This window comes from Delphinapterus leucas, chromosome 18 (genome assembly GCF_059928025.1).
Source record: "Delphinapterus leucas isolate spDelLeu-1000000601 "Yukka" chromosome 18, BTC_Dleu_Yukka2, whole genome shotgun sequence".
Taxonomy (NCBI): Eukaryota; Metazoa; Chordata; class Mammalia; order Artiodactyla; family Monodontidae; genus Delphinapterus; species Delphinapterus leucas.
This window is the reverse complement of record NC_143146.1, coordinates 10,858,626-10,886,244: the sequence shown is the minus strand read 5'-3', so window position 1 is coordinate 10,886,244 and position 27,619 is coordinate 10,858,626. Positions and strand designations below refer to the sequence as shown.

Below are 27,619 nucleotides of genomic sequence, written 5' to 3'. Positions count from 1 at the left end.
ATTTTGAGTATTCATGAGTGACTCATGAATGTATAATAATCTGTAATTTTGTTGAGTGAGAAATTCAACTAGTATGTGGCATGTTGTGTTTCTGAAAGTCAATACATGTTTGTATTCCTTGCTTATAGGAGTGTATACAGGAACTCTTTAATATTAAAAGTGTATCTTTATGAAAATTAGCATGGAAAATTTCAGACTACTAGGTGCTATTCCTATTAATGAAAATGGAGATGTCTAAGAAGATGATGGCTTTATTCTGAAAAATGAGTTTTGAATAAAGTAATGAGTGGACTGTGAAACTTAGCACTGCAAAGTTATCAGTGAGTGTTTCCAGGTAGTAGAAAAATTGCTCATTAAGTGAGAGACAGAGAAAACCCTCGAGTGCACATTGAAAATGTGGTTAACATGGTGTTAAGACACTGACAGGACCTAACGTGAGACTTACCAGAAATGTTACGCGCAGGCTCAGCAGCCATGGCCCACGGGCCCAGCCGCTCCGCGGCATGCAGGATCTTCCCGGACCAGGACACGAACCTGTGTCCCCTGCATCGTCAGGCAGACTCTCAACCACTGCACCACCAGGGAAGCCCTCTACATATAGTTCTAATGAGCTTGGGGACATATGAAGATTAGGTCTCCTCTCACAAATTTTAAGTGTTCTTTATATCCATTTAAAGTGTTTTAGTACATAAAACGGCTCCTTCATTTTAGGAGCTGTATACAGATTCAGGTCAGCTTCACTGAATACATTTACAAAGCAACTTATTACATCAGAATTTATAATACAGAGTTTTCATAAGAATAACGAGATTACTGATTTGATTGTTCTTTCACAACTTTAGTGTTACAGGGCTTTATCATTAGTACCAAGAAAAATAAAGAATGTGTTTTATTTCGGAACTTAAAACAGAGACTAATGAATCATCAGGTTCTTTTTCCTGAATTTTTGAATTTTTTAAAATATAAATGACAACCTTAACATGATTGCACTTTTGTTCTTGTGTGATTATTTCATTAATATCTGTTGGTTGCATGAAGCCAGGAACCACTTAATGTTATTGCTTTTTATTGTTTCACTAGCAACTAAAACACATTAAATATTTGTTGAATTAAGGAAAAGAATCTTTTTTATTTTTTTTGATTTAGATGATTCTTTTTATTTTTATCATGGCTTTACTGAGATATGATTCACATACCATACATTTAAAAGTGTACAATTCAATGGTTTTCAGTAAGGGAAAAGAACCTTGTTCATAGTATGGGTGAGAAGGTATTACCTTGACTATTTTTACTTAACTGTACACGTGTCCAGATTACAAATTGGTTTTATTTTGATCCTAACATTTTGGCTTCTTGTCCTTTCCAAAGTTTTAATTAAAAGTTATTGTCGGTTGTGAAATGGACTCAGATTTCCATGTGCTTTTGTGTTTGCCTGGCTTACGTGAAACAGTAGGCAGAAGGAGAGAACAGGTCAAAACTTAAGGGAGGGCTTCCCTGGTGGTGCAGTGGTTGAGAGTCCGCCTGCCGATGCAGGGGACACGGGTTTGTGCCCCGGTCTGGGAAGATTCCACATGCCGCGGAGCGGCTGGGCCCGTGAGCCATGGCCGCTGAGCCTGCGCGTCCGGAGCCTTGCTCTGCAACGGGAGAGGCCACAACAGTGAGAGGCCCGCGTACCGCAAAACAAAACAAAAAACTTAAGGGAACCTTTAGAACACACATATTGTATGTGTGCATGGGTATTTATATATACATACACACATTTATACATGTGTTTATGCGTATTTGGTATTATATCCCATTACCATGGAAAAGAAAATGGAGCATTTAAAATTTCTAATTGGAGTTGGGTAGTATGTGCTATACATTTAGCAGCAATTGAAAATGTTCCAAATTCTGAAGAGAACTCAGAAATTTTCTTAAAACTGAATATTGCAGTTTGCTGTAATAAACTTAAATATTACATTTCTTTTTTTGGCAGGCAGTTACCAGCACAGACACCATAATTCTGTTTCTTATGCATAACAATTTTTTAATTGTTATAAGTTGTTAGAAGGCCTTTAGCAATTTTTAGTCTCACCCTTCATTTTACATGTGAGGAAACCAAAGCCCGGAAAGACTGATAAGGCTAAGTGACCAGTAATATAATAAAGCCAGAAATTAAACTTAGTGTTTAACTTAGTGGTTTCAACTTCTGTTTCAGTACTCATTCAGTTGTGCTAGGATTCAAATTCATAAACCACAGAAGTTTTCAGAGTATGCTGTATGTGTCATATTGTCTGTACAATATGTACGATATGACAATTTTAAAGTACATACCTATATTTGCCATTCTTAATGTCTACTGCTTATTTTATTCCTTCATATTATTTTCATGTCAGTTCTTTCTTCTCTGAATGGCTACTACCTCTTGTTCTTCTTCTTCAGATTACTGTATTTCTCCTTCCCGATTTTTCCCCAGAGCATGTCTTAGATATATTAAACTGTATCATCTTTGATTGTTTGATATACGTGCCTGAAAGAGACAGCAGGAAGTGGCAACTGAAGTTAATCCAGGATCTTATCCATATGTTTGAGGCTGAGTCATTTTGCCCCTTTGGGATTACCCATCTGCTTCCCATCTGTCCAGCTATCCTAGACACTATTCATAGGCAAGTGCCTGTTTTTATGACTGCATTAAATTTTTTATTATATATGTATATTATCCCAAGTTTATTTGTAGACTAGGGCAGTGTTACTAAAGTCTCTTAGACTGAACCTTGAAATGATTGTGTCTAAACTTTAAAAATAGAATACACAAGAATTTGTTCTTCGCGTCAACTTATTAGATGCTGATGTTGAAAAGGTATTTTCCTTTGATTCTGAAAAATAAATGGAAAATGGAGAAGTAGATATTTTGATTTTGAAATAAAGGGAAAATTGAAGAAGAAGATATTTTAAGAAGTATAATTTCAGATAGCCTAGAATGGACATTTTGGACTTAATTCTTTGCTGCCTTGCTACACTTGAACCACCAGCCCCATCAAAAGAAATCATTAGAATTATCTTTCTCTTCGTTGTGGAATGTTTAGACAACTTTGATTTAGCACAAGAAGTCTACTATTAATTACACTTCTCTTTATTTTTTCCCTTTGAATTTAGTCAAGTATTTCTGTACCTTTAAAAGTGGTAAATATGTGACTGAAGTGTTGCCTTTAAAAATTCAGTCTTTAAAATCATTCAACAAATAATTGGTGTAGACTCTAGAAGAAAATCAAAGAGAAATAATATATTTTCCCTGTCCTTAAAGTGGTTTTATCATTAGGGAAATAAACAGGTAAAGAACTAACTACACTACAGGACAGAATAAAAGAAGTGCTAAAGTGAAAATACAAGCAAAGTGTCTTGAAGCGGAGAAAAAAGAAACTAGTTGCAATTTGGGGAATCAAGGATGGCTTCAAGGACGAGGTGGTGTAGACTATTGAAACACCTCTCCAAGGACTCTCTTCCGTAGGTGCAGGGGCTGTCATACTGCCTCAGGAGAGCCACTGTGTGTATCTCTTCCTAATCTATTTTTGATGTGACGTTGGTGGTTTGAAATCAGCCTTGGAGAAAGTACTTACAGTAAGGAAATTGGCAAATGCTGCACACTACCGCACTTCTTCCTTCACATCCCAGTTGGTTATTAAACATTTACCAGCAAACCCCCGCCTATACTTTGACCTGACTATTGGGAGCAAGCAGAGTCATTTGCATACAAAGGAAGAAGATTACCTATCTAGGGAGGGAGACCTAGAAGAATCCCTGAAGACAGCAAGTATTCAGTTTTAGACCTGCAGGTATGGGAGGGAGATGACTGTGCTGACTGAAGAATTGTGAGAACACTTAAAGGTATTACAGGAGTACAAAAAACTGTGAGTTTTAGAAATGAAACATTTCAGCAAAGTGAAAGGACTGCGAAGAACAAAATTACAGTGACCCAAAAAAATACATGGAAGAAGTATCTCAAAATATGTAGCAGAAAGGTAGAGAGAATGAAATGTGCGAAATGATGAGAGATGTAGAGAGAAGTGCCAAGAGATTGTACGTGTAAATAGTAAGGGTTTCATGAAATAAAATCGACAAGGAAAGGTTAATTTTAAAAGAAATAATAAGGGAGATTTTTTTTTTTCACTGTTCTTAAGAAAGACTTGAGATGTTGTTGGAAAGACTCACTGAGTTTCAGACAGGATTAATGAAAAAGAGTAACTATTCTAGGCTTATCAAGAACAAAAAAACTTTTTACAGCTTCTAGAAAGAAAAAAGTTATATGCAAAGAATGTAGAATGAAATCATCTTCAGACTCTATAAACTGGAGATTAGAAAACCTTAAACTGAGTATCTGTTCCATAAGAAAGAACTTGTTCCAAGAGTACTATACCCAACTAAGATATCCCTCATGTGTCAATGTGAAAAGAGATTTCCTCGAAAAGGGAAATTACTGAAGAAAATACTTTTTGAGGAAATTACTGAAGAATTATATAATTCCAGTTAGGTTCACAAGGGGCTCTTGGGGACTCCCAGTAATCCCCAGGCCATACTTTGAGAACAGCTCTTGTGTAGATGGTATGTTTTTGAGAAGACCGAGACCAAATTTCTGTAATCCTCATGTAGGGTAGTTTATTATGGAAGCATATGGAATGTTTCCATCACTGCTTCAGTGTTGGGGATGATTAGGAACTTTTCAAAGCCTGTGGGAATGTGGTTTATTAGGCCACTGAGGGTTCTGTTACTGAATTCCCAGACCAACGAGACGTCCCACATTGGTGTTATATTTTATGGTGCTCCTAGGTTTGTCTCGAAGAATGGGTCACTGGGGCTTTCCTAACCCTGGGTCATTGGGGCTTTCCTAACCCTTTAGTGTCATGAAACACTGCACCTTTCATTTTCATGGAACACCTCTCCGTAGAAAAATGTGCTGCCGATCTGGAAAGTCTTTATATTCTAGTTGTGAATATTTTTAGTCTTATTTCTGTTTTGAATAATTTTTTAAGACATAGTGTTGAAATTACTTCATTTCTTTCCGATAAACTTAAATAACTACCTGATAGTTTTTTCTTTTTTGAATTGTACAAGTAACATCTTAGTGCTGATGATCCAGCACTCAAATTGCCTATACTGTACCATCTAATAAACTCTATTATCTATATATAGCATGGTAGTAAATAAATAGTGTTAGAAGTTGTGGTGAGATTACAGAGCACTCAAGGGGATGTGTTAGCTGGCACACCCTGGAGTATCCAGTTCTGCCTTGATTCACACACTTCTTGAGGAATTATTATGCACATAGAGCAGATTTCCCCGCTGCACCACACTCAGCCAGACCAGGGAGTCTTCCCTGGGTTTGTCAGGCTAGACCACTGCCCCCAGGTCCAGCCGTATTATGGTAAGAAGAGTGAATTAAAGAGGGAGAGAGAAATCGATTGGTTGTTTGGTTGATTGACTGGGATTCAAACCCTGACTGTAAGTATAGAGGCAAGAGGATCATGTATTTATTATTTTCTTTTAGTCCTTCACATTAGAAAACATGGCCCAACCACTGTCCTTGACCGGCAACACTCCTTTTCCTCATTTTATCCTCTCTCTCCTTAGAAGTAAAATTTGGGGTGGGGAGTGATAAGGAGAAGCAGATATGAGGAGCCCTAAGTTTTTCCCAGAGATCTCTGGGAGTAGTTTTCTTATTTGCAATTGTTTTGTTCTGTGCATCTGTTTAACATCTTCTTTCCCAAATTGGACTATAAACTTCCAGTGAGCAGGGGTATTTGAACCATCTTGCTCCCTCCTTTCCCTCTGGCACAGCCCAGTGTCTGGTACAACACTAGCTCCATAAGAGATGCTTGATAAAATACTTGTTTGAATGACTAATAACTCTGTAATATAGATGTTAGCATTATGTGTGTGATTGATTGACTGATTGATTGATTTCCCTCAGGACACCAGTTAACAGAGAATGAGAGAAACCAGTTATTGGCAATAGCTTCATCCTTGTTTGTGGCATCCCAATTAAGAGCACATCATTTTCAAGAAGATGAAAATTCAAGGTATGTGAGATCATTTAAAACAGAATAAATGAGCAGAAAAATTTGGACATTATTGGAGAAAGTACTCTGAAACCTTATAGGAAATCTGTTCAAGTAATTTGTATTTATTACTTTTGTTTTCTTACTGGAAAAGTGTTTCGAGAAGTGTTATAGTACTAAACTTTAGGAAATAACCTGAACAGTTAAAAATATGTATATAAGAAACTTGTTTATAAGCTATAAGAAAGAATTAACAACAGATTGAGTTAGCTATGTGTGAGCCCTAAGTGTACCTTTTAGCTTCCTAATAACCTAAGCAAAAGGGAAAACATGCTTTATACCCAGGCAAGTAAGAAAAATCATTGTGACATTCATGCTTCTGAGTGACAGAATTATTTATTATGAATGTCTGTGCACTTGCTAGAGTAATCCTGCTTAGCAAGTATAGTCCATTACTTGCTAGAGGGGCAGTTGATAAAATTGTGTTACGTCAAGTCCTTTTCCTTTCTTTTTACTTTTCCTCAAGAGGAAGAATAAAGATTAGAAAAAAGATGGCAGGTGACTGAGCAGCTCTGAAGAGCACAGATCAGAAACTCAGGTTACTCCCGAAGAATTAGGTAGAAGGAAAACTAAATTGGTCTCAGGCTATATATTCGTGGCTAATGTAGTTTTACTCAGAAAATCTGAGTAACCGGAACTTCTCTTTTTAAAAATTTTTATTGGAGTATAGTTGATGTACAATGTTGTGATAATTTCTGCGGTACCGCAAAGTGATTTAGTTATACATATATATACATTCTTTTTTTAAATGTTCTTCTCCATCATAGGATATTGAATACAGTTCCCTGTGTTATAGAGTAGGACCTTGTTGTTTATCCATCCTGTATATTAAAACTTACGCCTGCTCACCCCAACCTTCCACTCCATCCCTCTCCAGCCCCCTCCCCCTTGGCAACCAGGTCTGTTCTTTATGTTTATGAGTCTGCTTCTGTTTCATAAGTAGGTTCATTTGTGTCATATTTTAAATTCCACATATAAGTGATATCATATGGTATTTTTCTTTTTCTGATTTACTTCACTTAGTATGATAATCTCTAGTTGCATCCAAGTTGCTGCAAATCTGCATCTATCCATTCATCTGTCAATGGACATTTAGCTTGTTTCCATGTCTCGGCTATTGTGAATAGTGCTGCTATGAATATAGGGGAGGGAGCATGTATCTTTTTGAATAAGAGTTTTGTCTGGATATATGCCCAGGAGTGAGATTGCTGGATCATATGGTAATTCTGTTGTTAGTTTTCTGTGGAACCTTCATACTGTTTTCCATAACCGCTGCACCAACTTACATTCCCACCAACGGTGTAGGAGGGTTCCCTTTTCTCCACACCCTCTCCATTATTTGTTATTTGTAGACTTTTTAATGATGGCCATTCTGACTGGTGTGAGGTGGTACCTCATTGTAGTTTTGATTTGCATTTCTCTAATAATTAGTGACATTGAACATCTTTTTCTGTGCTTATTGGCCGTCTGTGTTTCTTCTTTGGAGAAATGTCTATTTAGGTCTTCTGCTCATTTTTTGATTGGGCTGTCTTTGTTGTTGTTGTTGTTGTTGAGCTGTATGAGCTGTTTGTATATTTTGGAAATTAAGCCCTTGTCGGTCGCATAGTTTGCAAACATCTCCCATTCTGTAGGTTGTCTTTTCGTTTTGTTTATGGTTTCCCTTGCTGTGCAAAAGCTTGTAAGTTTGATTAGGTCCCATTTTTTATTTCTATTGCCTTAGGAGACTGACCTAAGGAAACATTGCTATGATTTATGTCAGAGAATGTTTGGCCTGTGATCTCTTCTAGGAGTTTTGTGGTGTCATGTCTTATGTTTAAGTCCTTAAGCCATTTTGAGTTTATTTTTGTGTATGGTGTGAGGGTGTGTTCTAACTTCATTGATTGACATCCGGCTGTCCAACTTTCCCGACACCACTGGCTGAAGGATCTTCTTTTTTCCATTGTATATTCTTGCCTTCTTTGTCAAAGATTAATTGGCTGTAGGTGTGTGGGTTTATTTCTGGGCTCTCTATTCTGTTCTGTTGATCCATGTGTCTGTTTTTGTGCCAATACCACACCATTTTGATTACTGTAGCTTTTGTTGTGGTGTCTGAAGTCTGGGAGGGTTATGCCTCCTGCTTTGTTCTTTTTCTTCAGGATTGCTTTGGCAATTCTCTGGGTCTTTTATGGTTCCATATAAATTTTAGGATTATTTGTTCTAGTTCTGTGAAAAATATCATGAGTAATTTGATAGGGATCCCATTAAATCTGTAGATTGCTTTGGGTAGTATGGCCATTTTAACGATATTCTTCCAATTCAGGGTCCTGGGATATCTTTCCATTTCTTTGATTCATCTTCAGTTTACTTTATTAATGTTCTATAGTTCTCAGTGTATAAGTCTTTCACCTCCTTGGTCAGGTTTATTCCTAAGCATTTTATTTTGGGGAGTGTGATTTTTAAAAGATACTGTTGTTTTTACATTCCCTTTCTGATATTTCACTGTTAGTGTAAAGAAATGCAACCAATTTCTGTATGTTAATCTTGTATCCTGCTTCCTTGCTGGATTTGTTTATCAGTTCTAGTAGTTTTTGTGTGGCGTCTTTAGGGTTTTCTATATATATAATAGTATCATGTCATCTGCATATAATGACAGTTTTACCTCTTTCCTTCCAATTTGGATACGTTCTATTTCTTTTTCTTGTCTGATTGCTGTGGCTAGGACTTCAGATTCTATGTTGAATAGAAGAGGCGAGAGTGGGCATCCTTGTCTTATTCCAGATTTTAGTGGGAAGGCCTTAAGCTTTTCACCATTGAGTAGTATATTGGCTGTGGGTTTGTCATAAATAGCTTTTATTATGTTGAGATATGTTCCATCTATACCCATTTTGGTAAGTTTTTATCATGAATGGATGTTGAATTTTGTCCAATGCTTTTTCTGTATCTATTGAGATGATTACTTGTTTTTTGTCTTTATTTTATGTGGTGTATCACATTGATTGATTTGCATATGTTGAACCATTTTTGTGAACTTGGGACGAATCCCAAGTAACCAGTACTTTTCATTTGTTCTTATCCTCAAGGGAAAGTACAAAAAGCTTAATGTATGATCTTTTTTTGAAGTTAATTTGGTGACTGTCTAGGGAGAGATGAGAGGATATTGAATTTCTGTAAATTACTGAATGAATGGAAGGAGAAGGAAAATGGTCAGTAGAGCCAGGAATCTGGTTGGTTTGTTTGTTTTCCCCCTAAAGTCGTGCTCCCCAGTGTGGAAGCCACTAGCCATGTGTGCCTATTTGAATTAAAATTAAATTAAAAACTCAGTTTCTCAGTCACATTTCAATGTCAGTGTCAGTATAGTCACTACCCACACTTGCCATGCTCCACAGCCACTACTGTACCATGGTCAGTGGCTACTGTATCAGGTAACAGAAAGAACCTTTCCATCATTGCTGTAGTATTTCTGTCAAGCTTTGTTGGACTGTGCTGTTTTGGAGTGATGTGTGTGTAGGAGAGATCTAAGCTTTTGCTTTAAAGCCAGAATCATACCTTGTATGAATAATATTTTTATTATTTTTTTGGTAAATACAATATTCATATCTTTATTCCTTTACCTTCAGGTGTTACTTGGATCTTGACTATTTCAGAAGTCCTGAGTATAGCTAATGATGAACTGGTTTGATCTTTAAGCAGTGTATTCTAGTTATTTTCAGAGAGTGCTGACTTAACATTGGTAAGAATTTGAAGAAGTTTTAAAAAATAAAAGAAGAAAAAATAAATAAATAAAAGAATAAAAATTTCCTGTAATCCCGCAATAACCACTTTTAATATTTTAATATATTCCATTCCAAGTGTATATGTGTGTATGTTTATACATATCCATACTTGTAGTATATACCCTACATAATTAGAGTCATACTGGAAATGTCGTTTGAATTTTACTTTTTAAAATTTCATATTATGTTGTGACTATTTCTTCTCTTTATTCACTACTCTTTGAAAACACATTTAAAATTTCTATTATAGTGAATTTAAAATATATGCAAAATAACTGCTCTTAAAAACACCATCAAGAATATTATAAAACAGTATAACAAATGGCAGAACGTATTCAGAGATACATGTCCAATAAAGGACTTGAATCTATAATGTATAAATAATTCTTAGAATTAAAAAATGAGCCAAACAACCGAATTAAAAAAAAATAGAAGATTTGGCGTAGACTCTTTTACAAAGAAGTTATATGAATGGCAAATAAGTCCATGAAAAGATGTTTAACATCATTAATCATTAGAAAAATACAAACTAAAATCACAGTGGTACACCACCACACACCTGGGAGAATAATGTACATCAAATGGTGAGTAGAAAAATAAATGTGGTATATCCATACAACGGAATACTGTTTAGCAATAAAAAGAAATGCAGTACTGATACGTGCATCTACATGCATAAACCTAAAAAGAAAATCATGCTAAGAGGAAGAAACCAGTTAGAGAAAACTATATAATGTAGTTTCATTTATTTGTAATTTCTAGGAAGGATGGAAGTATAAAAGACAGAAAAAAGATCAGCGATTGCCTGGGTGCAGGTGTTGACATTACAGAATTACACCTTTATACAGTCTATGTCCAAAACTATAAACCAATAATTATTTTAAATGCATTAGTCTCTTAAATTATGTAGAAAACAAAACAAAGTTAAGATGACACTAGCTTTCACTTTAATAGTTTTGAAAACGCATTAGACCCTTAAATCATATAGAGAACAAAAAGTGGAGTTACAAGCTATTGTTACAATAATACTAGCTTTTATGATTGTCCATGTATTTGTCTTTACTGAGATACTTATTTCTTCATGTGGTTTCTTAGTACTGTCTAGTGTCCTTTCGTTCCACCCTGCTGGACTTCCTTTAGCAGTTTTTGTAGGGCAGGTCTAGTTGTCACAAACTCCTTCAGCTTTTGTTTATCTGGGAAGGTGTTAACTTCTGCCTCACTTTTGAAGGACGTTTTTGCTGGATTTAGGATTCTTGGTTGATGGGTTTTTTTCTTTTAGCACTTTGAATATATCAGCCCACTGCCTCTGGCCTGCAGAGTTTCTGATGAGAAATCTGCTGATAATCTTATTTGTACTTGAAAATTCGTTCCTCTCTTTCAAGATTCTGTCTTCAGCTTTTGAAGGTTTGACTATGTGTCTTGGTGTGGGTCTTTGAGTTCACCTTATCTGGAGTTTGTTGAGCTTTTTGAATGTTTATGTTCATGTCTATCATCAAATTTGGGAAGTTTTTGGTTGTTATTTCTTCAGATATCCTCTTTGCCTCTTTCTCTTTCTCCTTCTGGGACTTTCACGATGTATACGTTGGTCTACTTGATGGTATCCCCACAGGACCCTTAGGCTCTGTTCACTTTACTTTGATCTTTTTTCTTTCTGTTCTTCAGACTTGATAATTCTGTTGTCCTGTCTTCATGTTGACTGATTTTTTCCTTCTGTCTGGTCAGATCTGCCTTTGAATTACTCTAGTGAGTTTTTCATTTCAATTATTGTGCTTTTCAGCTCCAGAATTTCATTTCTTTTTAGGTTTTCTGTCTTTTTATTGATATTTTTATTTTGTTTACACATTTTTTTCTTGACTTTCTCCACATCTTCCTTTAGTTCTTTTAGCATCTTTAAGATAGTTGTTTTAAAGTCTTTGTCTGATATATCTGCCATTAGGTCTTTTTCAGGGATATGTTCTGTTGATTTTTTTTTTTTTTCCTTTGAGTAGGCCATACTTTCTTGTTTATTTGTATGACTTCCGATTTTTTGGTTGAACACTGGACATTTCAATCCAATGATGTGGTAACTTTGGAAATCAGATTCTCCTCCTTCCTCAGGGTTTAGTGGTTTATGTTATTGTCTTTGTTTATCATTTTTGTTTTTCTGATTATCGTAGGCTGCCTCTGTGCCAATGATCAGCCTGAGGTGTAAACTTAAGGTGTTCTCTGGTCTTTTCCTAGACTTTCCCTGGGCATGTGCAGTCACTTTTCAATTTTCCTTGTATATGCAGTTATTTTTGGATGTCTTAGCCTTTAAGGCCTAGCTCCTGAAAGGGGGCGGGGGAAATGAAGGTGGGGGGCGTGGTTAGGGAAGCACTAGACCCTTAAATCTCCTGGAAATCACTCCAGTCAGAGGGGGAGGTGCTTGCGACAATGAGGGAGGTGCAGTAGCTGGCTGCCTGCCTTTCTGTCTGCACCTCTGTGATCAGAAGCAGCAGTTAGCAGTCGGAGCACAGATCCTTAGTATTTGGAGGACAGGGTTCTCTTCTGCCCACCCTGGCTTCCACAAGCTGTGTGCAGGCTGCTCCAGTGAACACACCCACAGTTGCACCCAGGAGGCTGGGAGTGGGGGATGGGGAGCTGCTGCTATGCTAAAGCTGAAGTTGACCACAAGTTAACACAGTTACCCCCAAGCCTTCTTCTGAAGGTTCCACAAGAGTTATATCAGACAGATTCTGCCAGTGTGACTGTTGTCTAGGTGGGGAGAGAGATTCTTGGTGCTTCCTATTCTGTCATCTTCCTAGAATCCTCCTCTTATATTACTGTTGAATTCATTACCCTTTAGAACTTGGAAAGAAGTTAGATTCATAAAATATGTGGGCGAAAAGTTCAGTTATGTAGATAATTGTGCACGTATTACCTATATAACAAACAATTATTTTATTTTTGGTACATTTATTTTCTATTGAAGTTATTGTTTATCTGGTAGGCCAGTTTACCGTAAAGTTGCTACCACCAGAGACCTATAACGTTTAACAAAATATACTGGTCTTTTTGGACAAAGTGTAATCTTGTTTAGGCAAAAGTGAACCGAAGCTATTTCTGCTTATTTGCTGAAGAGGTCCCGGACACCAGAGCTGGTGTAAAGTGGTTGGCTCTTCACATTTTGGCTTCACAGTCGTGTTTTCACTGTTGCCTGGGAAATGGAGTCCAAAGTCGGCCTCCGGGTGTGGCTGTGTGTTGCTGTGTCATGGGTGTGCTCACGTACTCTTCTGCCTCCAAACCCAGGAGCCGGCAGCACTTCCTTTGTGCTGCTTGCTTTGGCTGCTGGTCTTATTTTCCCAATTTCTCCATGGGTTTTACGCTTTCATCATTTATGACTTGGAAAAAACTTTAATAATATGTACCCATAGTATTTGGATAGTAAAAAGATAGTGTATTTTAGAAAAAGAGAACAGTTAATGTCAGAAACAATAACAATTTTTCTTTGACTGTAAATGAAGTGAATTAAGTTTTTACATAAATACATACTGTCTTAGCACGGAGTTATTTTCCTTTGTAATCATTCTTTTCCTAAACACTTTTATTGACAGAAATGAATCATTAAAAGTTGTGTTAAACAATTGCTTCATGTTATTTGAAGCTAAAATTATTTTGTTGGCATTGTGGTTTGGTATAATAAATTGTTTCACTAACTGCTAATGATTGGAGGAAAATCTAGTAAAGAAAAAAATTTAGTTTCTTTCAGTAATCTTTCATTTAGTTTTGGTCAAAATGCCTGTTTTCCTTAGATCCAAATGTTGTTCACTGGTCAGGATTCACCTTTCTGATCTTTGACCCTCCTCTTACTTTACTCTGGTTCAGGTCCACCTCTGCCATTGTGATAACTTTTTACTTGATTTCAAAAAGGGCAATCATAAAACCTCCTCAGTCACTTGGGATGCTTTTGGGTACAAGTAACAGAAACCCTTATTCAAACTGACACATCTTTGTTGAACAGGAGGCTCAGAGAACGGAAAGGACAAGGCTCAGGAAGTGCCTCTAATGTCGCTTCTCTGTAGTTCCTTAGCCTTGCTTTCTTCTGTGCTTTGTCAGAAGGCTGTGATAGCAGGATAGCTGTAGACGTTTTAGGAGTCAAATCCATATTGTGTCTGTCCCTAAGAAGTGAGGAAATATCTCCCAAGTGTTACCCAACCAGCTACTTCTCAGTTCTCATTGACCAGAAAGAACTCATCCCATTCCTAAACCAGTCACTGCAAAGGGAATTGGATTGTCGTGTTTGTCTCGGACTAATTTTCTGGTGTGAAATACATGTTGAGGAATCAACTAAAGTGACCACTACATTTTCTAATAATAACTCCCTGCCTTCCTTTGTATGGGATGTAATATTGGGTTGGCGAAAAAGTTTGTTCGGGTTTTTCCATAAGAGCTTATGGAAAAACCTGAGCGAACTTTTTGGTCAGCCCAGTATTTATTTTTCTTGTTGTGTTCTACTGGCTAGAACTACCAGTATAGTTTCATGTTTAAGGGCACAGGCTTTTGTTCCAGAGACTTGGATTTCTCCCTGGTTTTGCTGATCCCTAGCTACTATTTTAGGATAAATTATTTTGCCTCTCTTGGACTTAGTTTCCTCACCTGTAATGTGGAGATAATAGCAGTTCTTAAAGAAAGAGTGTTTGTCAGTGTCAAATGAGATATTAAATACTTAGCATGATGCTCATTAACTTTTAGTTGTCCCTCCCTAATTATCTTTTTCTAAAATCTCTGATGACAAAGATTCTATTTTGAAGGTAGTGGCAATGATGTATACTCGTTTTATTCCTGAGTAACTCGAATGCCTTGAGTGTTTCAACATCAACGGGTACATTAGCTATTGGTTTGAAATCTTTCTTCTTACATTAAAGATGTAGCCTTCCATTCCTTACTGAATAAGGAAGTCAGATACAGATTAAATGTAATCACGTCTTTTAAAATTACCTATTGATCATTATAAGAATTGAGTTAGAAAATTTAGAGAATTAAGCAGGGAACAAAATGATTAAAAAAAAATCCTGCCCCCATAGAGCTTACATTTAAGTAGAAGGTAGACAGACAAAACAGATGTAGCAATACATCAAATGATGATAAATACTTTGGTGAAAAACAAAACAGGGAAGGGATATACAACATCCTGGGGTGGATGGTGGCCTAGTTGTAGTTTTTAAATTTGGATTGCAGGGAAGTGGATGGCAGGTTGGATTAGCAGGATGGGAAGATTCACATTAGAGCAAAGACCTGAAGGAGGAAAGGAGTGAGTCATGTGAATATCTGGAGGAAGGACCTTCTAATCAGAGGAGACAGCTAATGTAAAAAGCACCTGAGGTCAAGTATGTCGGCCTGTTTGAGAAATGGCAAGGAGGCAAATGCAATTTGAGAGGAGGGAGGAAGCCGTAGAGTAGTAGAGATGGAGTTGTGATAGGTGGTCTTCTAGGAATGGGGAGCCCTTGCAGGGTCTTAAGCAAAACAGAGCTTGATGTGACATATGTAATAACAAGATCATTGTGCCTGCATTGCTGTACATGCCTCAAAAGGGGTAACAGTGGAAGCTGGGAGACCAGTTGGGAGCAGAGGTCCTGGGCCTGCCCTGAGATACACAAGTCAGGAAGATCAGGCAGATCCAGCAAAGGAGACTGAGAAGGAACGGCAGAGGAGATAGATAGAAAAGTAGTCGGAGGTGGAGTTCAAAGAACCAAGAGAAGAAAAGAGTGTTCAACTGAAATATGTCACATACGAGAATGACTATTGACCATTGAATTTCTCAATGTGGGGGTCATAGGGACCTTGACAAGCAGTTTTCAGGAATGTTGAGTGGGACGTGGTCATTAAAGTTGAATTGATGAGGGTTCAAGAAAACATGGGAAGAGAGAAATTGGAGACTGCAAGTACTGGCAACTCTTAGGGTTTCTATATTTATGTACATATAGTTAATGTATTATTTAGATTTTACAGAAAATGGACCATTCTCTTTGAAAGAGTGTCTCTTTTTTTTCTTTTTACATACTATTATGTTGTCCACATTTCTCTGTATTGGTTTTTGAATAAGTGGTTTTCCAGGACTGCAACATTAGTACTTTAAAAAATTTAACATAGAATGGAAAATCTTGCTCATATAGGATTGATAAATCTGCGAATTAATTTGCATTAGGCTATGTGATATTGGTGGTCCCTGGCAGTGCAGAGTGCGATGGTGCACCCCACGTCTATTCAACACTGTAGATGTGTACACAGAATTCTGTGTAGCTTCTTTTATTTATGGCAGTCCTTCTATTCAGTCATTCAGGCTAGGAAAATTGTATCGTCTTTGGTTCTTTTGGCTCCTTCATCTGGCACTGAAATGTCACAGTATTTGGTGTGGTGCAGTGGAACCAGCACTGAGTAAAGTGTCAGGAGTCAGGATTCTGGTCCCAGCACCACTACTAAGTATCAAGGTGGTAAAGTCTTTGTGCAAAATGCTTCAACTTTTGGCTTCAGTTTCCTCCTCTGAGAAATGGCAGTGTTGGATTGGATGAGTCCTCCTGAAATCTTTTTCAGCTCTGATCCTAATTGGATTGCATGAGGCTGACCCTTTTACTTTCTGGTTTCTACTTAAACCCTCTATTTTCTCTCTTGATACTTGAGCAGAAGTTAAAAACTTAGGAAATGGAACACCTTCACTATGGCTTGTGATAATACTGATGAAAGCCTTCAGTCTGAAAGGTTTTTTTTTTTTTTTTTTCCGCGGTACGTGGGCCTCTCACTGTTGTGGCCTCTCCCGTTGCGGAGTACAGGCTCCGGACGCGCAGGCTCAGTGGCCATGGCTCACGGGCCCAGCCGCTCCGCGGAATGTGGGGTCCTCCCGGACCGGGGCACGAACCCGTGTCCCCTGCATCGGCAGGCGGATGCCCAGCCACTGTGCCACCAGGGAAGCCCTGAAAGGTTTTTAAAAATGTAGCGTTCACTTTTGTGGAGGATTACTTTGGGTGTATGGAGTCAGTGTACAGCCACCACTTTGAGCTCCTACTGAGTAGAACATATATCTTATCTAGTATCTTGACTGGCTACGTAGCCTGCCATCAGTTTAACTCTTTTAGTCACAGTAGCATAATGGGAAAGTACAGTCACTTGAATTGCAGTCATTGTGTCTACATTTGTATGGTATTTTCTTTCCTCATCTGGCTTCCTGATAAAATGGAGAATCAATTTTTTACTGATTTTTACCTGACAGATGCAATTACCTGTGTGTGTGTGTGTGTGTTTTTTTTTTCCCTGCTGTTAAAAAAGAATGTTTCCTGGTTTTAGATTTATAATTCGTTCACCCATTATTAAGTTTTCAGTTAGATGATAAAAGTTTAAGGTTTCGAAATATGATCATAATCAATGAAATATAACTGGGGAAAGAAACAGAAAAAAAAATAGCCATGTGAAAGTAATTCCCAAGGAAGAGCAAGTACTGTGGACAGTGCATATTGATTCTTTTACTTAAGTATTTCTGAATTTAAAAGGACATATCAAATTATTAACACATTTATACCATCTGTGACAACAAATGACAACTTTTATATCGTACTTGTTTCATTTATGTTCTCAGATAATCTTCATTATGACAATGAAATTGATGTTCTGATAACTAAGTATATAATTAACAACAGTACTTTTGGTGTATGCTCACGAACATACATAGCTATAATATGCTTCTGGAAATATCTACTTTCATTTAAGCAAGTAAGTCCCCTAAAAGCGCCAAGAGGGAAGAAAATGTCAATTCAATCATCATCCTTTACGCTAGCCTTACTTTTTAATATACCTGTTGTGGTATTTTCAGTTACTTAATATGATTGTGTCTTGGACGATTTAGAAACCTGAGACTAAGCGCCAAATATTTATTAAGTGGATGTCATATTTATACACTTTTTGCTAAATATTACATTTTAAAATACTTTTCTTTCTTTCTTTCTTTTTTTTTTAAATTCTATAAGAGCTGAATGGAAGACTGAATAGCCTCATTATTGAAGGAGAATTACTCTGTTCCCTGCAATGATTCCAAAAGCTCTTGCACACTTCATCAGTATTATTGTAATTCTTTGGCTGCAGGATATTTGGCAGCTGTTGCACCCCACTGGCAAATCCTATTCATACTTCTTTCCCATTCACCCATTGCCATTGGAGAATTGATTTCTCTCTCCTCTACTCTAACCTTTCCCAATTCATTTTGGATTGTTCAATGTGAAACATTTTAATTTCATATCATACAGCTATTCAGCTCACAATCCCTTTTTTAACCTGTCACCAGGGTAACAGCATAGCATGCTTTCTTTAGGCCATCAAGTTTTTATTTCACATGCTTAATATTGCATTAAATGTTTGCATTTTGTTTAACCCCCCTTAAATACTTTGAACTCTGGATATGTTTTATAGGATAATGAAATCCTTGATATTGGAATTGAAATGAAATCAACACTATCACTGCATTCATAGTAAAATGTCAAATGATTAATTTACATAATTCAAAAATTATTATTAAAAATCCAAGTGAGCTGATCTGTGTAAGGCAATTTGCTATAGGTAATGGAGGAATATTTGTATTTATGTTCAGCCTTGTTTCAAAAAAAGCTTTAAAGGTGGTTTAGAGAGATTTTGAGTTGGGTAAAAATGCAAGAGTAATGGAATTGGTGCAAATGGAGAAATATATCTCTTGAAGACATTACATGATTTTTCAGTAAAATTTTTTTTCTGCGTGTGTATTATATGTTAATGAACGTTGAAAATGCATTGTGTTTACATCTTGATTCTTTGATTTGAATAGATTTGAATTTCTACTTATAGAGCTACCTTTTCATCTTTATCCCAAATAATAGTTTCAGTAAAATTTGTTCTGTGAATAAATTTTATGAAATTTGGAATATTCTGAGAAATATAAAGAAATGTGTAAGAAAAGGAAAGGCAGAGACTAGTAACCCATGTTGTTTGAAAACATTGTTATTTTTAAAAAATGTTAGCATAGTAGCTATTTAAGTATCCTTATATTCCATTATTACAATCACTGAAGTTTTCACATTAATCTGTAGGATAAACTCTGAATTAAGCTGCCTTTTTTTTTTCTTTTAAACCACTTTTTTAGTTTACTTTTTTAAAAAGTTGTTTATGATTTAGTGCTCATTGGGATTTCTATTTTCTCACAGTGTGTCAGACTAATTTCATACCTTGAATGTTCATATGTAACTAACAGCCCTGAATCTAGATAACATTGGTTTAAATGACCAATATCCTGATCATCTACTTTACAAAGGTCACTTTCTGTCATTAGAGTAATTTCCTGAATATGTTTTATAATGATAACTTTCTACCTTTAGAATTAGAGTTATTAAATTGTTCCAAAGATAACAAATAGTACTCCTTGTGATAAGATGCTTGGGCTTAGAGTAATAATAAAACAGTTTCTGCCCTTTAGGAAGCTTAAAATAGAGTGAGATATGTAGACATTAAAGAGATAATTATCAACTGTGAAGATGGCTAGAGGAAAAGTCCAGATTGTCCTGGTGAGGGGATAGGAATATAATTTGCAGGTGTGGCACATTATCTAAATGACCCATTTTCAATAAAAAAAATTACAAGACATGTAAAGAAACATGCAGGGCTTCCCTGGTGGCGCAGTGTTTGAGAGTCCGCCTGCCGATGCAGGGGACGTGGGTTCATGCCCCGGTCCGGGAGGATCCCAAGTGCCGCGGAGCGGCTGGGCCCGTGAGCCATGGCCGCTGAGCCTGCGCTTCCGGAGCCTGTGCTCCGCGACGGGAGAGGCCGCAGCAGTGAGAGGCCCACATACCGCAAAAAAAAAAAAAAAAAAAGAAACATGCAAGCATGGCCCATTCACAGGATAAAAGTCAATAGAAACTGCCTGAGAGGGGCCCAAATGTTGTACTTATTATACAGTGATCTTTAATAACCTGTTAAAAATATGTTGAAAGGGGCTTCCCTGGTGGCGCAGTGGTTGAGAGTCCGCCTGCCGATGCAGGGGACATGGGTTCGTGCCCCGGTCCGGGAAGATCCCACATGTCATGGAGCAGCTAGGCCCGTGAGCCATGGCCCCTGAGCCTGTGTGTCCGCAGCCTGTGCTCCACAACGGGAGAGGCCACAACAGTTAGAGGCCCGCATGCCGCAAAAAAAAAAAAAAATGTTGAAAGGACTGAAGGAAATCCGATATGAAGAATTAAGGGAAAGTAGGGCAATCATATCTCACTAAATAGAAAATATCAGTAAAAGATAGAAATTATTTTTTTTAAAAAGCAAATAAAAATTCTAGAGATGAAAGTACAGTGCCCACAGTGAAAAAATGCACTGAGGAACTCAACAGTAGATTTGAGCAGCAGAAGAAGCAATCAGCAAATTTGAAGACATATCAATTGAGATTATCCAGTGTGAGGAACAGAAAGAAAACTGAAGAAAAATGAACAGAGCCTCAGAGATCCTTAGGACACCATCAGATATACCAACATACATGCTGAGAGTCCCAGAAGCAGAAGAGAAGAAAGATAAAGGAGCAGAAAGAATATTTAAGGAAAGCGTGACTTCAGGCTTCCCTGGTGGTGCAGTGGTTGAGAGTCTGCCGGCCGGTGCAGGGGACATGGGTTACTGGTCTGGGAAGATCCCACATGCCGCGGAGCAACTAGGCCCGTGAGCCACAACTGCTGAGCCGGCGCGTCTGGAGCCTGTGCTCCGCAACAAGAGAGGCCGTGACAGTGAGAGGCCCGCGCACCGCGATGAAGAGTGGTCCCCGCTCGCCGCACCTAGAGAAAGCCCTCGCACAGAAACGAAGACCCAACACAGCCAATCAATCAGTCAATAAATAGAAATGCCGTAGAATTATTAAAAAAAAAAAAAAGAGTGACTGGAAACATCCCAAATTTGATGAAAAACATTAATCTGCACATTCAAGAAGCTTAGGGCTTCCCTGGTGGCGCAGTGGTTGAGAGTCCGCCTGCTGATGTAGGGGACACGGGTTCGTGCCCTGGTCCGGGAAGATCCCACATGCCACGGAGCGGCTGGGTCCATGAGCCATGGTTGCTGAGCCTGCGCGTCCGGAGCCTGTGCTCCGCAACGGGAGAGGCCACAACAGTGAGAGGCCTGCGTACCGCAAAAAAAAAAAAAAAAAAAACAAAAAACGAAGCTTAATAAGCTCAAAGATATCTACACCTACACACAGCATAGTCAAACTGTCAAAACCCAAAAAGAATGTTAAAAGCAGCATGAGAAAAATGGCTCATCATGTAAATGGGATCCTCAATAAGGTTAAGAGCTCGCATTCTCTTCTGGACATCACCAGGTTGTCCAGAAGAGAATGGGATGGTATATATAAAGTGCTGAAGAATTAAAAAAGGAAAAAAAAGGAATGTCAATAAAGAACGCCATATCCAGCAAAACTGTCTTTTAAACATGAAGGAGACATCAAGACATTCTGAACAAAGCCCAAGAGAATCCAATGCTAGCAGACCTATCCAACAAGAAATATGAGAGGAAGTTCTTCAGGGTGAAATGGAAGGACATTAAACAGAAACTGTTAAATACATGTGGATTAAAAAGAGCACTGGTTACCAAGTGACAAAAAGCAAGGTTATTCATTAAAAAAAAAAAGAAAACTCTCCAAAAAAAAAAAAAAAGAGCACTGGTTAAAGATTACTACATCAGTAAATATAAAAGACAATATAAATGTATTTTTACTTTGTAATCTTTTTGTTTTCTGTCTGATTTAAAAGACAACTGCATAATGCAGTAATTATAATTCTAAGTTGATAGGCGCACAATATGTACAGATATAATTTGTATGACAACAGGAAGACAAACGGTAGGGAAAACAAAGCTATATCAGAGCAAATTTTCTATATCCTTTTGCAATTAGGTTAGCATTAATCCAAACTATGGTGGCTAAATATAAGGTGCTAATTGTAATCCCTAAGGTAACCACTAAGAAAATAGCTTTTGAAAATAGTATATGAACCATCAAGGGAATTAAATTGGTACACTAGGAAATATCTATTTAAACAAAAGAAGACAGTGATGTAGGAATAGAAGAACAAAAAAGATATGAGATAGAAAGCAAAAAGTAAATGTAAAAGCAAAAAATAAATCCTGCTTAATGAGGAAGTATATTTAACGTATCAATAAATAGAATAAGCACCCCAGTCAAGGGCAGATATTGGTATAGGGGATAAAAAACAAGATCAATAGCTGATTCACTTTGTTATAAAGCAGAAACTAACACACCATTGTAAAGCAATTATACTCCAATAAGGATGTTAAAAAAAAAAAGATCAAATTATATGCTTTCATCAATAGATATACTTTGACTCAAAGACACAGTAGGCTGAAGGTAAAAGGAGAGAGTTATCAGACATACTATGTTTGTAATACTAGTATAATTATTATTAATAATACTAATATCAGTCAACATAATTTTAAGACAAAAATTGTTACTGGAGACAGAGAGATATTTTATATTGATAAAACAATCAATCCTTGAGAAAGCTATAACGAGTTTGAGCGTATATGTTACCCAACAACGCAATCCCCAAATATATGAAGCAATACTGAGACAACTGAAAGGAGAAATTAACGATTCAACAATAATAGTTGGAGATTTTAATACCCCACTTTCAGTAATGGATAGAACAACTAGATACGATAAACAAGGAAGTAGAAGACTTGTACAACACTGTAAACCAAATAGATCTAATAGTTATCCATTTAGAACAGGACATTCAACTGGAGAACATGCAACTTCTCAAGTGCATGGGTAACATTTTCCAAGATAAATCATGTCATATGCTAGGCCATAGAACAAGCCTTGATAAATTCAATGAGATTGAAATCTTACAGATGTTCTCCAACCACAGTTGAATGAAATTAGAAATCAACAAAAAAGGAAATTTTGGAAATTCACAAATTTGTGGAAATTAAATAATTCACTCCTAAATAACTGATAGGATGAAGAAGAAATCACAAAGAAATTATAAAATACTTTGAAATGAATTAAAACAAGATCAGAACATTCAAAAACTTATGGGAGGGGCTTCCCTGGTGGCACAGTGGTTGAGAGTCCGCCTGCCGATGCAGGGGACATGGGTTCGTGCCCCGGTTCGGGAAGTCCCACATGCCGCGGCGTGGCTGGGTCCGTGAGCCATGGCTGCTGAGCCTGCGCATCCGGAGCCTGTGCTCCGCAACGGGAGAGGCCACAACAGTGAGAGGCCCGCGTACCACCAAAAAAAAAAACAAAAAAAAACAAAAAACTTATTGGATGCATCTAAAGCAGTGGTTAGAGGGGAAATTTAGAGCTGTAAACACATATTAAAAAAGAAGATCTCATATCAGTCACCTCATCTTCCACTTTAGGAAAATAGGAAAAGAAGAGCAAACTAAACCCAAAGCAAGCAGAGGGAAGAAAATACTAAAGATCAGAGAGGAAATAAATAGAGAATAGAACAACAATAGAAGAGATCAGTAAAAGCAGAATTGGTCCTTGGAAAGATCAGCAGAAATGACAAACTTTTAGGTAGACTGGCCAAGAGAGAAAGAGACTCAAATAGCTAAAATCAGTAATGAAATAGGGATTATACATACAGACCTTACAGAAATTAAAAGGATTATAAGGAAATAATGTGAACAGTTGCATGCCAACTTCGATAAAATGGAGAAATTTGGAGAAAGATGCAAGCTACTGACACTAACTCAAGAGGAAATAGAAAATCTGAATAGACCTGAAAGAGATTGAATTAGTCATCACAAAATTTCTCAGAAAGAAGAAACCCAGGATTAGATGGCTTCACTGGTGAATTCAGTGAAGTATTTAGAAAGAAATTAATACTAATCTTTCACAAACTCTTCCAAAAATAGAAAAGAAGGATAAAATTTGCAACTCATTCTCCATGGCCAGTATTACCATGATACCAAATCCAGATAAAGATGTTAAAAAAAAACTGAAGACCAATATCCCTCATACATATTAATGCAAAAAATCCTCAACAAAATTCTAGCAAACTAAATTCATGCATATATAAAATGATTATATACCATAACCAAGTGAGTTTTATCCTACGTATACACAGTTGGTTTAACATCCAAAAAACAATGTGACAAATGATGTTAATAAAGGGGAAAAATCACAGAATTAGCTCAATAAATGCAGGAAAAACGTTTGGCAAAATCCAGCAGCCTTTCATGATAAAAACATTCAACCAGGGACTTCCCTGGTGGTGCAGTGGTTAAGAATCCTCCTGCCAATGCAGGGAACACGGGTTCGAGCCCTGGTCCGGGAAGATCTCACGTGCTGCGGAGCAGTGAAGCCCGTGCGTCACAACTACTGAGCCTGCGCTCTAGAGCCCGCAAGCCACAACTACTGAGCCCGCGTTCTGCAACTACTGAAGCCCGTGTGCCTAGAGCCCGTGCTCCACAGCAAGAGAAGCTACTGCAATGAGAAGCCCGTGCACCGCAACGAAGAGTAGCCCCCGCTCGCCACAACTAGAGAGAAAGCCTGTATGCAACAACGAAGACCCAATGCAGCCAAAATAAATAAATAAATCTAGTAAAAAAGAAAAAACCAAAACACTCAAAACCAATTAGGAATAGAAAGGAACTTCCTCAACCTAATGAAGGCCATCTACGAAAAATCCACAGCTAACATCATATTTAGTGGTATACAACTGAATGTTTTTTCTGCTATGGTCAGGAATAAGACAAGGAAGTTTGCTGTTACTTTTTTCAACATTGTACTAGAGTTCCTAGCTTGGGCAGTTTGGCAAGAAGAATTAAAGGTATCAAGATGGGGAAGAAGTAAAACTATCTCTGTTTGCAGGTAACATGATCTTGTATGTAGAAAATCTTAAGGAATTCACAAAAAAACCTATTAGAACTAATAAATGACTTTTGCAAGGTTGTGGAATATAAGAATGATATATAAATATCAATTTTATTTTTATGCAATAGCGGTGTTACAACCAAAAATAAAATTAACAAAACAATTTTATTTTACAGAAGCACCAAAAAGAATACAATACTTAAGCACAAAATTTTTTTAAAAAGAAGTGTAAGACTGGTGTACCGAAAACTACCAAACAATGGTTGAAATAAAGACAATTTAAATAAATGGGTTAGCATTTATTTAATGAATAAATAAATGGTTAGCATTTAATGAATGGTTAGCATTTATTTAATAAATGGTTAATAAATGGAACCATTTAATAAATGGTTAGCATTTATTTAGCATTTAAATGCTAAATAAATGGTTAGCATTTAATGAATAAATAAATGGTTAGCAAAAGTGGTTAGCATCCCACATTCACAGATCAGAGGACCTAATATTAATGACATACAGATTTGATGCAATCCCTGTTAAACCCCAGCTGCGTTTTTCTGCAGAAATAATCATATTCCAAAATTTGTACGAAAATGCAAGAGATTCAGCATAACCAAACCAATCTCAAAAAAGAAGAACAAAACTGGGGGACTCATACTTCCCAATTTCAAAACTTAGTACAAAGTTACAGTAATCAAGACAGTGTGGTACTGGCATAGGAATAGTAGATGTGTTGATCAATGGAATAGAACTAAGAGTCCAGAAATAAATTGTTACAGTATGATCAGCTGATTTCAACAGGTATTATGAAGACAATCCAATGGGTAAAGAATAATTGTTTTCAATAAATGCTGCTGGGGTAGCTGGATATCTCCATGTGAGAAATTGAAGCTGGATCCCTCCCTACACTGTGCACAAAAATGAACTTTTAAAAAAAGCATGAAACTAAGAGCGAAGCTACAAAACTCTTAGAAGGACAGCATCAAGTAAGTGAAAAGACAGCCTACAAAATGGAGGAAAATACTTGCAAATCATATATTTGATAAGAGATTTTTGTCTAGAATATATAAAGAATTCTTATAACTCAATAATAAAAAAGACAACCCAATTAAAAAATGGGCAGAGGAATGAATATAAATTTTTCCAGCAGAGATAGACAAATGGTCAACAAGCCCATGAAAAGATGCTCAGCATCACTAGTTATTAGGGAAATGCAAATCAAAATCAAAATGAGATACCAGTTTACATACACTAGGCTGACTATAATCAAAAAGACAATAACAAAGTGTTGCTGATGATGTGGAGAAATTGGGACAGTTGTACATTCCTGGTGGAAATTTATGAGTAAAATGATGCAAACCTGGAAATAATTTGGCAGTTTCTCAAAATGTAAGACAGCATCACATGACCCAGCTATTCCACTCTCAGCTATATATACCCAAGGGAGAATAACCCATATGTCCACACGAATGTTGTATACAAATGTTCATAGTGGGCATTTTTCATAATAAGCAGGCAGTGGAAACGTCCATGAAGTGATTAATAGATATATAATGTTAAATAAAATTTGGTGTATTTATAGAATGGAATATTATTCAGTAATAAAAATAAATGAGATACTTCATACAACATGAGTGAAATTTGAAAACACTATGCTAAATGAAATAAGGCAGGCACAAAAGACTACAAATTTTATGATTCATTATATATGAAATGTCTAGAATAAGCAAAGTGTAGAAATAGAGTGTGCATTAGTAGCTGCATAGGCCAGCGGGGGAAATGTGAAATGACCGCTAATGGGTCCAGAGTTTCCTTTTGGGGTTATGAAAATGTTTTAAAATTGGTTGTGGTGATGGATACACAACTCTGTGAATATACTAAAAACCAATGCATTGTACACTTCAGGTGAGTTCAATTTATGATGTGTGAATTTTATGTCACTAAAGCTGTTTACAATTTTAAAAAATTATTATATATGTTATATTTAAGAATTTATTTTCCTGATGGTGTAAAAGAAGTTCAAATTTTAGGAATTAAAATGAGACATCATTGTATCTTCTAGCATGATGGCGTTTTCTTTAAGAATATTTCTTCTGTAATTACAAAAGACATGGAGGAACCTTAAATGCATAATGCTAAACGAAAAGAAGCCAATCTGAAAAGGCTACGTTCCGTATGAATCTAGCTGTACAACATTCTGGAAAAGGCAAAACTGTGGAGACAGTAAAGATCAGTGGTTGTCAGGGATTCGGCGGGGGTGAGGACGGGAGGTTGAATAGGTAGAGCACGGGATACTTTAGAGCAGTGCAACTATTCTGTATGATACTTTAAGGGTAGATACATGTCCTAATACATTTGTTCAGACCCTAGAATGTACAACACAAACAGTGATCCCTATGGACATTAGTTAATGATAATCATGCATCAGCTTTGGTTCATCAGTTGTCACAGATGTACTGTACTGATGCAGGATGTCAATTAACAGGGATACTGTGTCGGGTGGGGTGAGTGAGGCAATGTTTAGGAAAATCTTTGTGCTTCCTGCTGAAGTTTCCTGAAAACCTTAAACTGCTGTAAAAGATGAAAAATTAATTTTTTAATTAAAAATTCTCCTGAAGGTAAGATTTTTTAAGAAAATTAATAAGCAAGCCACAGAGGGGGAGAACATATTAATAATACATAAATCTGACAAAGGCTTTCTATCTGAAGTAAAGAACTGCAAATCGGTAATAATAATGCCAACATCCTAATACAAAATGGGCAAAAACTTGAATACAAGTGGCCAATAAGCACTAATGTGTAGGTGTTCAACATTATTAGTCCTAAGGGAAATGCATATGAAGAGTTGTGGTTTCTCAGCCTCCAGTCTGGCTAGAGTAGGACTAACAGCAGCAAATGGTGGCAAGGCTGTGGAGGAAACTCCATTGCTGATGGGA

The 27,619-nt window shown here is 36.9% G+C and overlaps 1 protein-coding gene across 3 annotated transcripts in view; it reads left to right on the top strand.

Moving 5' to 3' along the window:
* The window catches only part of PCCA (propionyl-CoA carboxylase subunit alpha), a 352,118-nt gene that overhangs the window by 194,605 nt on the left and 129,894 nt on the right, over positions 1-27,619 (top strand). For all 3 annotated transcript variants that reach the window (XM_022576840.3, XM_089899400.1, XM_089899401.1), the window contains exon 18: positions 5,948-6,056. In XM_022576840.3, the coding sequence (XP_022432548.1) occupies positions 5,948-6,056 (109 nt within the window). The remainder of the gene's footprint in view (positions 1-5,947; positions 6,057-27,619) is intronic.